The sequence below is a fragment of the Puma concolor genome, chromosome A3, assembly GCF_028749965.1.
Source record: "Puma concolor isolate L17-30 chromosome A3, mPumCon1.1.hap2, whole genome shotgun sequence".
NCBI classification, from domain to species: Eukaryota; Metazoa; Chordata; class Mammalia; order Carnivora; family Felidae; genus Puma; species Puma concolor.
The window spans coordinates 115,167,767-115,183,355 of NC_141669.1; the positions used below are offsets into that span (position 1 = coordinate 115,167,767).

Here is a 15,589-nt window from a genome sequence, read left to right on the forward strand (position 1 = left end):
AAGGGAGAAAGCTGTGGTTTTACTCAGAGATCTGGAGCCCTGGAGGCTGGAAACCTGTGTTCATTCATTCATTCAACAAACTTGCACTGGATGCCTCCTGTGGGCACTAGACATCCAGCTTGGAGCAAGATAGATGTGGTTTCTGCCCTCACGGAGGATAGTTTATGGTACCTGTGTCACAAGAAAAAAACAAGAAAAAGAAAGATGTAAACAAGGAAGTTGGCAAAACAATGTGAGAGAGCTCAGAGTGCTATCTAGGGAATGAAATAGGAGGGATGGAGAGGGGAGACTGTTATGTGGGGTGATCGGCGGCAGAGTGGGAAGGCCTCTCTAGAAGATGACCTTTTGGCAGAGAACAGAAGGGTGAAAGACTGGCCATGTAGAGATCTCTGGACAAGGAACGTCCAGGAACATGCTCTATGCGTTTCAGAGCAGAGTGGTGAGAAGGCTGCCTAAAGGGGGGGGTGGGGGTGGGTGAGGAGGATAGGAGATGCAGAGAAAGGCAGGCAGGAGCCAGCTCCTATAGGGCCTTGCAGGCCATCATGTTATCACCCGTTTGTTCTTTCACTCATTCATTCAATACATATTTATTAAGCACCTACTGTGTGCTAAGATACCCGGAGATCCATCCTGCCCTCACAGTCTAAAGTGTGGAGAGACACGCACGATAAGAAGACAAATAAATATATGAATATAAATACCAGGGTGCGATAAATGTTAGTAAGAGAGCTGTTTTCCAAAAGTTCAACGCCCTTTAAGGGCAGAGGCAGTGGAAAAACCTAACAGAGTGGGGCTTCTCCTTCTGCTGGTGAGGCCTGCGGGACCAGAGAACCCAGGCAGCCAAGGACCTGACTGCCTTCCCTGTCTGCTCTCCTCTCCCCTCCCCTCCCCTCAAGATGGCTGACAAAGGCCCAGCAGGGTGGGAGGAAGGAAGGAAGGACTGGTCCGAGGGTCCAGAGGGGGTGACTGACCGGCGGGGGCAAGGCAGCGCCCTGGTAGCATTGGGGCTGAGGTTGGGGTAGAGGGAAGACTCAACTGCTGTGTGACTCCAGTGGGGGCGCTTCCCTCTCTGGGCCCTGCATCCAGACCGGCGCGTGCCAGCTTGGGGTGGGGGGGGGGTGGGGGCGGGGAAGCAGGGTCACCGGTGGAGTCCCGGAGTTGGGGGGATGCCTGCGAGCTCCCCATCAGGGCCGGTTCGAGGGGTGGGTAATTTAACAGGCCAGGGGTAAGGTGGGGGGGGAACAGGAGGCGGTGCCTGTGGAGGAGGGGCGGAGGGGAGGCTCCGGAGTGATTTCAAATTTCCCTCGTCCCCACCCCCGGCTCCCCCCGCTCGCGCCCGGGGCCCGCTCTGAGTGGCTGCGGCGGGGGCGCCCCTTGGCGGGGGCGGGGCGAGCGCCGGGCCAGGGTTACAAGGGGCCTCGGCACCGCCCCCTCCCCACCCACTCCAGCTGCCTGGTCCGGCCTGCGCTGCCTCCGCGCCGCAGCCGCCCCCCAGCCCCGCGGACCCGGCCCGCGTGGACGCCCCTAGCGCCCCCCGACGGACGCCACCGGCCCACTGGCAGGCCGGCGAGCGGGCGGCCGCCGCGCCCGGCCGGCAGCGCGGGGGTTAAGTGGCCCAAGTAAACGTAGCTCGGTGATCGGCGCCGGAGATTCGCGAGCCGAGCGCCCTGCGCGGCCGCCCGCCGGCCTCCCGCCAGCCTGTCCCGACCCGCGGTTCGACCGCGGAGCGGCGCCCGAGCCAGGCTCTCGGCAGGTGAGCGCCCCGTGGTCCGGGGGAGGCTCGCCCGTCCGGGGGCTCCGGGGGCTGGGGTGGGGGGAGGGAAGAGACAACAGAGGGGTCCCGGGACTGGCAGGAGGGACCCGCTCTCCGGGACGTCCGGGGGAGCGGCTCCCATCCGTCTAGAGACCCGGCTTGGTAGGGGAGGAGAGGACCGCTGGACCACCTGGAACAAGAAGGAAAAATAGGGCGGGGGGTGCTGTGTCTTGCAGGGATAATCTTGCTGTAGTCCCAAGACCCCGGGGAGAGAGGTTTGTCTTCAGGGAGGGAAGATGGGGTGGCCTTCCTGGGGTCTAGACTGGAAGGGAGGACGTGTTCCTCCGGAGAAAAATGGAGCAAGAAGGGGTCTTGGTCATCAGGAGGGGGAGTCCTTACCTGGCCTCGGCTTCAGAGGGAGCCTCATTAGGGGCGGGGGAAAGAGGAGAGAGTTCAGCCAGGAAGGTGGGCGTCCGTCCCTTAAGACTTGGACTAGAGGGTTTCGGGCGAAACCCGTTTAACCCCCTCGCAGGGATGGGAGAAAAGTAATGGGTGTGGGTGCGGGCGAGCAGGTGGGCCAGGGTGTGCACCAGGGGGGTGGCCTCCCGAGGTCCTCTCTAGATGAGCCACCGGGGCGAGGCACAGCGGGACTGCCGGGACGTCCTCGGGAGGGGCTGCCCTCTCCCCTTTGCACACCTGGCCGGGGAGGAGCCCGGCTGGGGCGGCGCCACCCTGCCCCGGCCACGCTGCCTGCCCTGGGGGCTCACTTTCCATTTTTCCCCTCTTCCGGGATGAAGCCGGTCCCACTTCCCAAACTCCGCAAACCGAGGTCTCAAAACCTTTAGCACCTCCCCGATACCGGCTTCCCTGTTAGTGTGATGGTTCGACGAGGGAGAGTAGGTGTTGAGTCCCACTTCGTAGGAGAGAAAGTGGAAACCAGGAAAGACTGCGGGGTGGACTTAGCAAGTTAGCAGCAGGGAGCCGCTCTTGGGCTCGGGCTTTCCTGCTGGATTTACTCACCTGTGGCAAAGAAGGGCAGCCTTTCTGGGCCCAGCCCCAGGCCTGTGCCTCCAGTCTGCCCTTTCCCCTTATCCTCTGGCCTGAGAGACTGGGCTCCTGTGTTTCCCCATCTCCCCACTTCCCTCGCGCCCGCCCCCCCCCCTCCAACGCTCCCCCCCCCACGTCCTACCCCGCCCCCAGCTGAGAGAGTGCATGCATTAATGAGAATTACGGACAGTGAATTTGGACCGCTTCCTGATTTCTGGATGCTGTGGGTTTAGACTGACGGAAATTTTCCCGAGGAGGGGTAACCTTTCTGCCGCTCTCAGGTGGAGGGCTCAGGACACCGACCTACCCCTGCCCTCCTCCCCAACACCTGCTCTGGCCTCTTGTGCCCCCACCATGGATTCCAAGACTGCCTCTATTTTTCCAGGGTTGAACTGATGATACCTATTTTATAGGGCTGGTATACAGTAATTACTCAATAAAAGTCTGCTACTGTTGGCATCCTTAGCTAGCACGTGGGGTAAGCTGGCTGCCCTCTTTAGCGGCACACAAGTCTTTGGCATGCATTTAAATCTGTCCCAGCAACTTCATTTCCCTCTGTGCCTTAGTTATTACATCTGTGAAATAGGAACAGTGTTACTAATAACCCTAGGTTGTGTAAGAATGAAACCAGTTTTATGCACGATTTAACATTTAACCCTCTATGTTCCTTAGATGTCTGATGGGTGTCAATAGCTCCTTCCACACTGGGCTTGGGGAAAGGGCTCGATGGGATAGTGCTTGGCATAGCAGGTGATGAATGTTAACATCTGAAATAGTTAACCAATAGCCCCTCTTTTTAGGGCAGCCACTAATGAGAAAGGGGGATGAAGGGAGGGACCTCTGCTGGCCCTACCTATCCTGTATTCCACCAAGGTACCCTATTCCTTTCAGTTAGGAAAGCTTTTCCAAATCCTTCCAAAGCTTTTCCAACTCCTGTTGGGAGTTGGCAGGAAGGAACGCCTTTGTTACTTTTTGAAAGGAGCCAGGGTTTTTGACGGGTTGGGGCCGCTTTTACCATCCGTCCCCCAAAAGTTTGAGGCCTACCTTGGAGGCATAATTGCAGAGCTAAGTGAGATCCTTTACCTTTCCTCCTTGGGGTAAAGAGGGCCAAGACAAAGGGGTTGGGCCTGGCTGCATCATGCGCCTAAAGCATAGGCATTACCTGCCCCTCCTTCAGACCCTAGGAGGGGAGGAGAGTATCTGGGAGCTGCAGGGGGTGAAAGGGAGGAGCAAGGGAGGTAGGGTTGGGGGAAGTACCTTGCCTTCCTTTCCTTCCTTCAGCCACGTGGGGCCTGCGACCCAACGGTGCCTGTCACCCCTCATTGCAGCCCCAGGGACCCGTTTCCGATTTGGGAAAGTTTTTCCAGGAAAACTTACCTTGTGATTCCTTTGTCTCAGACCAGCTCTCATGCAAGCCATCTTGCTCAGACACCTTTTCCAATTTCATCTGAGGTGGTGCATTTTATTATTTTATTTTATTTTATTTTATTTTATTTTATTTTATTTTATTTTATTTTTATGGTTTTAATTTTATTTTTGAGAGAAAGTGAGAGCTGGGGAGGGGCAGAAAGAGGGAGACAGAGGATCCAAAGCAGGCTCTGCACTGTTAATGTAGAACCCAATGCAGGGCCTCGAACCCATCAACTTTGAGATCATGACCTGAGCCCAAGTGGGACGCTTGCTTAACTGACTGAGCCACCCTGGGCTAGTCCATTTTAAATCTCTAACTCCTCCTGGGTCCTATATCATGACAAATGCCCCCACCTTCCTCCAGCACTTGATAGGTATAGGGCCTCAGCTCTGGCCCGTTCTTGTGAGTTATTTTTTAATTGTGAATTCAGGTTGCTGGATCAGAGAAGTGCAGAATTCCTCATTTCATTTTCAGACCATTCTTATCTTTGCAAAGTGAGGGGCTGATTTGTCTAACTTTTTGTGGGGGCTGATCTCATCAGATCCCTTTTGTAGCTGATGGGACCAGGGGTTATGGGCACTGACCCCTCTGCCTCCATGCACTGGAAAATCCATGTATAACTTAACTCCTCCAAAATTTAATGGCCTACTGTTGATGGGAAACCTTACTGAGAACATAAACAGTCTATTAACACATACTTTGTATGTTACATGTATTGTATAATTTAGTCTTCCAATAATACCTAACTTAAGTTTTTTCGGGGCACCTAGGTGGCTCAGTTGCTTAAGTGTTAGACTTCGGCTCAGGTCACCATCTACTGTGGCACAGAGCCTGCTCTGGATCCTCTGTCCCCCCCTCTGCCCCTCCCCCACTGTCCTTTCTGTCTCTTAATGAATAAATGTAAAAAATTTAATTTTTTCCCTAGTATTGCTAGCTTATGCAGTTAAATCTTTTTTTTTTCAAATTGTTGTACATTTCCAAACTTTTTTTCAATATATTTCTTGAAAAAAATCAGCATATATGACACCTTTAGTTCAAGCCCACATTTTTCAGGGTCAACTGTATTGTAAAAAAGCCTGGTATCCATTGGGTCATATTATTAGTCTGAGGCAATAAAGGGGCCTGGGCATTAGAATCAAGTCTGGATTTATATACCTGTTCACTCCATTTATAAGTCACTGGCTTGAGCCTCAATTTCTCCATCTGTAAAATAGTCCAAGAATGGTTGGCTAATTGCAGGGGATGTTTAAGTCTGTTGAGTTGCTATAGCTTAAAAAATTGAGTAAATGTTGCATGTTACGGGGGCCCCTGGATGGCTCAGTTGGAAGAACATGCGGCTCTTAATCTCGGTTTGTGAGTTTAAGGCCCATGTTGGGTGTAGACACTACTTAAAAAATAAACTTGAAAAAATGCATGTTATGTAGTAAACACTCAAATATTGGCAAGTGGTTATTCTTTACTCCAGAAGGGAAACACAGTCCCAGTTTGCACAGTCTCCTCAGTTTTCTTCCAGGGAATAAGCAAAGATTTAGGAGGACCTGTTTTGTGTAGGGAATGGAAGTACTTCAAAAAATGCTTCATACAAGTGAAAATCAAATTTACCGTCTTCAGATGCCAAGAAGAAACTAGTCATCACCTGTACTTTCACAATGCCAAGGTAATCAACGTTTTGCTTTTATTTGGGGGCCTCCATTTCTATGTAGATAGGACCAGGAGGCCTTTCTAAGGGACCTGGATCCAAGGAGTACAGACTGGCAAGGAAAGACGGCTCAATTGGTGAAGGCCTTAGAGGGCACTGTGGTCACCATTGGGGCTGGCCTTTGCAAGCAGATGGAGAATAGTTTTGGGGATCAGGGGGAACAGAGTCTCGAATCTGCCACCATTGGCTTCTGTTTGTTTTTTTTTTTTTTTAAATTTTGTTTTTATTATTAGCTTGCCTGGTCAAAGTTGCCTGTGACTCACCCACAGAGATTTCATTCATTAAAACTGTGGTCTGTGGGCTCTGCCCTAGCTCAAACCCCTGTGTGCCCTCTACCTTCTCTCTGTCTGCTTTAGTTCTGTGACTCAGGGATCAAACTCAACTTTTGCAGAAAATTGTCTTTTTATAGCCTTTGAAATGTGTGAAGAGCGGTAGCCATAGAAAGACTACAGGAGATTTAGAAATGCGCTTTCAAAAATGTCCGAGAATTGATGGGTGGGAGAGTAAACAGTTGTCAGTGGATAAAGGTTCTTAACCAATACATTTCCTTTTGGGGGCAGGTGGATACTGAGCAGGTGTGGGATGGGAAGAGGCCCAAGGTGGCTGGGGGCTCCTAAGGTTGAGGGAATACATTTCTTGGATCATCACCTCCCTAGTTTTTTTTCTCCTCTCATTCTATAACTCTTAAGTCTCCTGGCCTGGTGGAATTTTCTTGGACCATTTGTTCTTATGTTCTGCTTTTTGGGAGATGGTCCTCAGCTTCCAAGCCCTAATATTTTAATTTTTGTCTTTTGTTTTGAAGTGTTCTTGTCCCAGAAATTCCATGTGTAATGGAGTCCTCATCCATCTTTTATCTCCCTGAGAGTATTGTTCTCTGTTTAGTGCTCATTCCAATATTTATTTCTGAGGGTTTTTTTTCTGTTTACTTTTTCTTTTCTTTTTTTTTAAAGGCTTTTTTTTAATGTTTATTATTTTTGAGTGAGAGGCAGAGACAGAGCAAGCAGGGGAGGGACAGAGAGAGGGAGACACAGAATCCAAAGTAGGCTCTAAGATCTGAGCTGTCAGCACAGAGCCCGACCCGGGACTCCAACTCACTACAAGATCATGACCTGAGCAGAAGTTGGACACTTAACCCACTGAGCCACCCAGGCACCCCTTTTCTCTTCTCTTCTCCCCTCTCCTCTTTTCTCCTTTGTGAGAGTGCAGGCGGGGAAGAGGCCGAGAGAGAGAGGGAGACAGAGGATCTGAAGCGGACTCTGCTGACAGCAGCGAGCCCAGTGTGGGGCTTGAACTCCAGAAACGCAAGATCATGACCTGAGCAGAAGCCAGGTGCTCAACCGACTGAGCCACCCAGGTGCCCCTACAGTTTTCATTTTTAATATTTAAGTTTTGAGCTTGATCTTCATGATTGAGAAGGACGAAAGTCATCTGAGACTTGAACCGGAGCATTTATTTCTCTGGGACAATGACTTGCACATCCCTATGGGTCTCCCCAAATAGAAACGATGTTCTCTGCCCTTGGGTCTGTCACCAGAGGAGAGGGATCTCCTAGTGTCCTGCCTGAGAGGCACAGGCCTGGCTGCAGAGAATGTGGCTCTCAGTCTCAGGGATCCTGTGTAAGCCTCTGGCTGGAGGAGGAGCATGGCCTACAGAACAGGCTGACCCAGGGGGATACCAAAATATTTCTTTACCATCCACCCTACAGTCCCATCTTCTGAGGCTAATTGGGTCTATTCCTAAGCAGCATTTGTTTGCTGTTGGAAGTGGACACACTTGGGCCACAGCTGGGGCTGGAACCCAGGCTTCCAGCTCTAGGAGAAGGGACGATGCTTTCTCGGGCAGTTGGTGTTCCCAGCAGCCAGCACAGTGCTGGGCCCCTGGCTCCATGAATGTGCGCTGTTCGGCTTGACTGAAGCATTGCTCTGCCTGAGTTTTGTGGCTGCAGCACTAGAATCTAGAGGAGAGAGGAGCAGAAAGAAGCAGAAGGAAGCTGGCTCACCCGGGATGTGGTGAGAAACGGAGTATTAACTAGGCTAGAAGCCTGAACAGGCAGGTGCTGTGACAAAGATCTTCTGGGTCATTCCGGGTTATGCAAGAGGCAGTGTGCGACACTGGGTGGAAGGATTTGGAAAACTCTGAGCAAATCTGTATAGAGGTGTGGGCAAAACCTGTCCTGTTGTGCTCTTGAAAAAGGGTCTTAATTATATTGGGAGAGCAGTGTAGAGTTTGGGGTGAACCAGCCTTGTTATTGTCTCCTCCACCACCTGGCTTTGTCCTACCACCCTCTCCTGAACCAGCTGTGGGCTCCGTGAGGATGGGCTGTTGGCCGTTGTCTGTCTGCCTGTGCTTCTCAGTGCCGAGCATGGCTCCTGAAGCCCGGGGGGAGCTCCTGTCTGATGCTTGTAGGAGAGTGGCCTTTGCCAGCATGCTGATCTGTCTTGGGAAGTTCTGTGTAAGCGCCGGACAGAGTGATTGCTCAATATTAAGCTTGATTGTCACCATTACCTAAGGCCACACAGCTAGCAGGGAGTAGAATGTGGATGGCAATGCTGTTGCATTTCTTTGAGACCTTTGTCCCCACCTGGCTTGGACTCACAGAACTGGCAGGATGCACAGATGTGTCGGGTTAAGATACTCAGGAGTGCCCGCTACAGCCCGCTCTTTGCCTGCAGGCCTGCTTCACCACTGTTGAGACTGGCAGACCCTTGCCCATACCAGGTAATTGTAGCTAGTTTTTGAGAAAAGTGGTTTATGTGGGACATAGGCTTTTTTTTTTTTTAATGTTTATTTTTGTCAGAGAGCAAGCAGTGCCTGCACAGGAGGGGCAGAGAGGGAGACAGAGGATCCAAAGCTAGCTCTGAGCTGAGAGCAGAGAGCTGGACACGGGGCTTGAGCTCATGAACCCTGAGATGATAACTTGAGCTGAGGTCAGTTGCTCAACTGACTGAGCCACCCAGGCACCCCTAAAATTTCTTTTAATGTTTATTTTTGAGAGAGAGAGAGGCAGAGTGGGAGTGGGGAAGGGGCCGAGAGCGAGGGAGACACAGAATCTGAAGCAGGCTCCAGGCTCCAAGTATCAGCGCAGAGGCCTATGGGGGCTTGAACTAGTGAACCACGAGATCATGACCCGAGCTGAAGTGGGAGGCTTAACTGACTGAGCCACCCAGGCGCCCCTATACTTTTTTTCTTGTGCAGAGAACTTTTAAGGTTTGCTGTCTTAGCAACTTTCAAACATACAATATAATATTTTAGTTGCCGTGCTGTATATTACTTCCCAGGGATTTATTTGTACCTTTTGACCATCTTTAAGTCATCTCTACACCAAACATGGGGCTCAAATTCACAACCCTGAAATCAGGAGGCACATACTCTTCTGACTGAGCCAGCCAGGTGCTCCCAAAATTTTGTCTTACAAAATATACTAAAAGAATACATACATACATACATACATACATACATACAACACACACACACATAAATATTATGACTTTCTGATTATGGTAGCAGTAATCTGTAAGTCCTCCCATGTTGAATCAACTAGAAATGCTGTGTAAATTTATTTGTGTGCAGAGCTAAGCTCCCTAGAAAAATCCCCTGGGGACTAACTAGAAGAGGGAACCAGAAATAAGAAAATGTAAACTAAGGGATGTGCAAGACCTTTAGGGAGAAAACTGGCAAAAATTTTCGGTAAGGTTGGCAGGCTTGCCCTAGCATAGGAGCGCTTATTAGTAAAGCTACGATGATTAAAAGGGGTGGCAAGGGATAAATGCCAAAGGGAAAAGTCAGTCCAGAAACATCCTACATACATGGGGGGACCTTTATAAAAGAAGAGGAGTTGGGACATGCTTGTCATTACGTGTGTTTGGCTTTCCTTATAGGGAAAAATGAGATCCCTACCTCATACCATACACAAGTAAATTTAGATTGTTTAAACTTGAATGGCCATTTTCGTTAGAGTTTTTTTGTTTTTTTTTGAGAGAGAGAGCACAACAAGGGAGAGGAGTAGTGGTTCAGTGGTGGAATGGGGGGAGAGAGAGAGAGAGAGAGAGAGAGAGAGAGAGAGAGAGAATATATCCCAAGCTGGCTCTTTGCCCAGTGTGGAGCCCGATACTGGGCTTGATCCTATGACCCCAGGATCATGACCTGGCTGAAATAGCCAGAAGCTTAACTTAGTGAGCCACCCAGGCGCCCCTTGTATGGCCATTTTCTTTTCTTTTTTTTAATGTTTATTTTTGAGAGACAGAGACAGAGACAGTGCGAGCAGGGAAGGGGCAGAGAGAGAGAGAGAGAGAGAGAGAGAGAGAGAGAGAGAGAGAGAACCAGAAGCAGGCTCCAGGCTGTGAGCTGTCAGCACAGAGCCTGACTTGGTGCTTGAACTCATGAACTGCAAGATGATGACCTGAGCTGAAGTCAGACATGTAACAAACTCAGCCATCCAGACGCCCCTTGAGTGGCCATGTTCAAAGAAAGAAACGTTTCTTGGACAGTATCTGACTGTAAAAGTAACATGAGCATATGGTAGTTCACTCACAAACTACCCTCCCAGGAGACCTGACTTTTTACAGTTAGAGAACAAAATGCTGGAGGAACATGGCTTAATGCATATGCTAGCGTATTAACTGAGACTGTGTTGCACAGACTGTCATTTGACAAAGCTTCATCTTCTCTTCATTCCCTCATTCGTTGCCTCTCACTACCATCCCCCACTATGGCTGCATGGGATTTAGGCAGTCATTTGTTTGGAGCTTTTGCTATGATAAACGGGACAGCAGTGACCATGCTTGCACTCAGGTCTTGGTAAGAGCTTTGGGCTGTGTTGATTTGTAGCAGAAGAGTCCTGTGTAACAGGATATGGAACATTTGGCATTTTTAGGTATTGTCAGTTTGCCATCTCAAAGGCTCACTGTATCCCCATTGCCTCTAAGAGGACAGTTGAGATTTAAGGCATTGGCTGTGTGGCAGCAGGAGCAGACTACTGTGAGGGGCAGACCCAAGGTGGTGGCTTTATAGAAATTTGGTCTTCACTTACGCCTTAGGGGAGAGGGCAGTGGGCTCTTCCACTCTGGCTTTACTAAGGGACACATGACTATAGGAGCGAGCACTGCAGCTCCCAGAATCCTTTGCTCCTTTGCTTCCCACCCATCATTGTCAGAGTTAACCATTGGTTTCCGCTCCACATTTGCACACCCTTCCATGGGTTTCCCAAATAATTGTAGGGGAAGGGGGCTGCGTTTGTTTATAGGGTAAAAAGCTTGACTCGAAACTCCGCTTTAAGTTGCCTTTTCTTTGCAGATCTTTCTGTATATTCCTTGTGTTTTCTCTCTTTAGTTTAATATTTTATTTTTAAGGAATTTCTACACCCAAAGTGGGGCTCAAACTCACAACCCTGCGTTGAAAAGTCACACACTCCACGGACTGAGCCAGCCAGGTGCCCCAGTTTTTTCTTTTTCTGTGAATTATCTATAAGGGTAATGGTATATAATTTAATTCCCATCCACTGAAGAACATCTAGATGTTTGTGAATATTTTGCTAATATGAGCAGTACTGCAAGGAACATGTTCCTATAGCCATTTTTTTTTTTGCATTTGTCTAATTTGACCCCTGCTGGGATCAATTATTTTAATAATTCTGATCAATATACCAAAGTTCAGTTTTTACTGTACGATGAAAGTGGCGCTTGCAGCCATGGCCTAGAGGCATGGAGCAGTTGTCCACATTCCTTCTGAATGCCCCAGGATGAAGGGATGCTTTTGTGAGGCAGAGCTGGAAAGTCTGGCAGGATGGCACACGGAAATGTGTAAGCCCCGGGTTCTTCTCAAGGTTTCATCCTCTACGTTGGGGGTCCCTAGCACCAACCACCCAGGGATTTAGGGGAGGTCATCTCATTTCACAAATGATAAAACTGGGGTTTGAGAAAGCCATTGAGGGCTTTTTCATTCCAGCTTTCCATGGATCTGGTAATTTCTGGAATTTAGCAAAGATTTCCTAAAAGTCAGGTAAAGACCTTGAACTCTGTGACCTCATACTCTGCCACCAGCCAGGTGGGCAGCCTGTTTCCAGCCTCTTAGACTGTTGTACTTATTGTTCCCACTTCCCTCCTTCTCTCTGCTCACCTGGGTGAGGTGTCCCTACCCAGGTTTCACTTTTGTAACTATACTTAGCATATTGGTTTTAAAATGTCTTTGAGATCTGGCTCCTGAGTGAAGTCTAAATCTCTATCACTTAGCTGCTGTGCAAGCCTGGGCAAGGAATCTGCCCATCTGTTACCTCTGAGCTTCAGTTTACTCATCTGCAAAATGGGGCATCATAAGAGTAAGCTCTCTCTTTTTTCGGTGAGATACATAGTAATTACTCCATCTCAACTATTTTGTTATCTCCGACAAGGGAAGCAGCTAAGAAAGACTTGGGCGGCTGAGGGGGAGGATACAGGAGTCTAGATTTCCCTCCCAGGGGCTGTGGAGAAGACAAAATTTCTTTAAAAGGTGAATGGGAATATCTTTCAACCTCCCTTTTACTTCGCGTGATCTCTAACCCCTGGGGGGACTCATGTGGGGCAGGGATGCCCAAGTGGCCCCGCCTTCTACCTACTTCTCCATCATGTCCACCATCCTCCCCCCTTCCTGTATTGTGCATTTAATTAATGCAATTAACATTTACAAGATGCTGTGAAATGACTGCTGCTGGTGCCAGCCTGGAGGAAGTGAATGACATCACTCCTCAGCCTTATAGCTGGGTCGGGTGGGGGGACGAGTCCCTGAGCCTCCTCCCTGAGTCTAATTGGGGGTGCCACCCACCCTTCTGTCTGCCACATTGCATTTGGACACGTCTGACCTGGTTCAGTTGGGACACAGGCACCCTGCACTAATGAGGCAGAGCCTTGCAGGGAGAACCTTGCGGGTGAGCCCACCCTGTGCTGCTGCCCGCCCCCAAATCATGTGCTGGACCCCAGCTTCTGGGAAAGGGTCAGGGTTCACCACGCATCACGGTGGGTCCTGTCCCTCAGCCCTAAAGTTCCTCACAGTCTCTGGGATGGGTGAGGCAGTGTCCCTAACTAGAATTCTTGGCCGCCGTGTCTTGGCACGGCAGTTACAGGCACGTGCCCTGGACTGCCTAGGCATGAGTCTTGGCATTGCCACCTTGATGGGTGACTTAATTAATTCATCTGAGCCTGTCCAAAGCAGGTTGATAACAGGACCTGCCTCGGGATCTGGTGGGGGCTGAGAGAGCGGTTTGTACCACCTTTAGCTTTTACGGTCAGGACCTGGGCCCTGTTACAACACTGGGGTAGCAAGGCACGGTTGTTCGGTTAGCACAGCAAGTACTCTGGAAAAATCCCTCCGGAAGGTGCCATCTCGTTCAGGGTGGTAACCCAGCCAGGCTATTCTCCAGCGCTAGAAAGATCACACTAGGTAAAGCACTCGGCTTGTCTTGGGGGCCACATTATCCAAGAGGTGGTGGGAAGAGATGACGGTGATTTGTCTCTACCATTCGTTACACGCCGGTCTCTGGTACTAATTTCTTCCTGTTCTCAAGAGCATGTGGTTAAGTTTATGTGTTCTTCTCTAACTTTAACTGGACTTGAGCACGTTAACAAGTCACGCTGGTCACGTGTGTATTATGTTGCTTAACAAGTGTGTGTTTTGTTGCTTAATCTGTGCCTCAGTTTGTCCATCTGTAAAATAGGGATACTGTGAACCACATTGAAGGATTAAATGAGTTGATGCAGCTAGAGCACCGAAGAGGGTGTTGCATATAGGGTAGTAAACGCTGAAAGAAAATTACTGTATCTTTAGGTGAGAGGATTTGTGTGCGGAGGGCCAGGTTATTACTTTTTGGAGCAGGAGTATTGGGAGAAGCCTTCCCGACTGTCACGATGTGGTTTTGGAGTCTGAACAACAGGGAGGTATGTGGTAGAGAGAGATGGGGAGGGCTTCCAGGCTGAGGAGGCAGCCGTAGCACATGCCTGGAGGCGCGCTTCATTCATCCTGTGTGTAGAATTGGTCAGGGAGAGGCACTGAGCTGGGCACCTTTCAGCCTGCGCAGGTTCTGGATGCCGGTGTGTGTTGTGACAGTAAGACAGCAAGGGAAGCTCATGTCAATGCACATCCGGGGTGATGCAACTCACATAATCGAATTATACGTTGGGAGAGGGGGAGTATTTTTAAATTTTTTTTTTTTCAACGTTTTATTTATTTTTGGGACAGAGAGAGACAGAGCATGAACGGGTGAGGGGCAGAGAGAGAGGGAGACACAGAATCGGAAACAGGCTCCAGGCTCTGAGCCATCAGCCCAGAGCCCGACGCGGGGCTCGAACTCACGGAACGCGAGATCGTGACCTGGCTGAAGTCGGACGCTTAACCGACTGCGCCACCCAGGCGCCCCGAGAGGGGGAGTATTTTAAAACAGCTTCCCCGCTGGGGTGCCTGGGTGGCTCAGTCAGTTAAGCCTCTGACTTCAGCTCAGGTCATGAACTCACGGTTCGTGAGTTCGAGTCCCGCGTCCCGGCTCTGTGCTGACAGCTCAGAGCCTGGCGCCCGGTTCCGATTCTGTGCCTCCCTCTCGCTTTGCCCCTCTCCTGCTCACGCTGTGTCTCTTTCTCTCAAAAATAAACTTAAAACAGCTTTCCCGGGCTAGCCCAGGTAGCTGAGGACACTTAGAGCTGGTTGGTGTCCTTCCCTGAACCTTCCTCCAGTCCTCATGTGCCTAGTTTATAGGGGCAGGAGATTTTTCCTGAATGTTGGCATGCGGCTTTGGGAAGGGTGCTCTGCTCACATGTCTGCTTGGTAGACTGGGGGACAGGTTGGCGCTGCTGAGGCCCTGGGGGAAGGCCCGAGGTAGTTAATCATTGTCTGCTCCTGGCTGCAGGCTCCACCTGGGCCTGTCTAGGAGGGAGCCTCCTGACTGACACAGTAAAGGGCTGTCTGAGGGAATCTTGGGCCCTGGATGAGAGGGAAGTAATGGCCCTCAATTTCAGCCTCTGACCTGCTTGTTACCAGCTTCTGACTGGAAGGCCTCACTGCCCTCCCCCCCTCCCCAAGCTTCTGTGTACCCTTTAGTGTCTTACACCCCATGACGCAGACGCCCTCCTGGTGTCAGGCTACCTAGGTTATTTAGTTCACTGGCTTGGCCAAGGGTAAGACGCTGGGAATTAATTATTACTTGGAACCACACTCCAGCAGTTTTCCTCGGATTTTGGCAGCTTGGCCTCACAGGAACTGGCCGTAGGTCAGCCAACCTGTTCTTCCGGGTCAGGGCTTGGCAGTGAATGGGGGTGAGGAGCAGCTGATCAGACCAGGTCAGGCATTCCTCTGTTTCCGTGGGGCTGGTGAGGTTCCTTAACATGTATCAAGAGAAAGCAGACCAAGAAGTGTGGCCCTGTACACCCTGGACCACGTGGGGTAGGTAGATGCCACCATGTGCTATGGATCAGTGTACATTTAGAACCAGAACAATGCTTCTCTAACTTGCACATAATCACCCAGGGGTCTTTCGAACATGTTGGTCTTGACTTAGGAGGTCTAGGGCCAGTGCCTGAGATTTTGCAGCTCTGACCAGCTCCCAGGTGATTTCCAGAGGTGCTGCTCCCTGAGCCTTATGGGAAATACAGCAGGGGTCTAGTTGCCCCATGCCCTGGCCTGGGGGACGGACAGGTGCAGAGGATGGCTTCGGGACCCCAGG

The 15,589-nt window shown here is 50.5% G+C and overlaps 1 protein-coding gene across 10 annotated transcripts in view; it reads left to right on the top strand.

Moving 5' to 3' along the window:
• The first annotated feature begins 1,456 nt into the window (after window positions 1-1,456).
• Window positions 1,457-15,589, top strand: part of DNMT3B (DNA methyltransferase 3 beta) — a 42,149-nt gene continuing 28,016 nt past the window's right edge. For 2 of the 10 annotated variants that reach the window (XM_086701968.1, XM_086701974.1), the window contains exons 1-2: window positions 7,331-8,362; window positions 8,509-8,628. In XM_086701968.1, the coding sequence (XP_086558094.1) occupies window positions 8,225-8,362; window positions 8,509-8,628 (258 nt within the window). In that variant the 5' untranslated portion in view covers window positions 7,331-8,224. Of the gene's footprint in view, window positions 1,754-5,172; window positions 5,869-7,116; window positions 7,265-7,321; window positions 8,363-8,508; window positions 8,629-15,589 lie in introns of those variants that run through there. The other 8 variants (XM_086701972.1, XM_086701967.1, XM_086701964.1 and 5 more) reach the window with 8 other exon arrangements.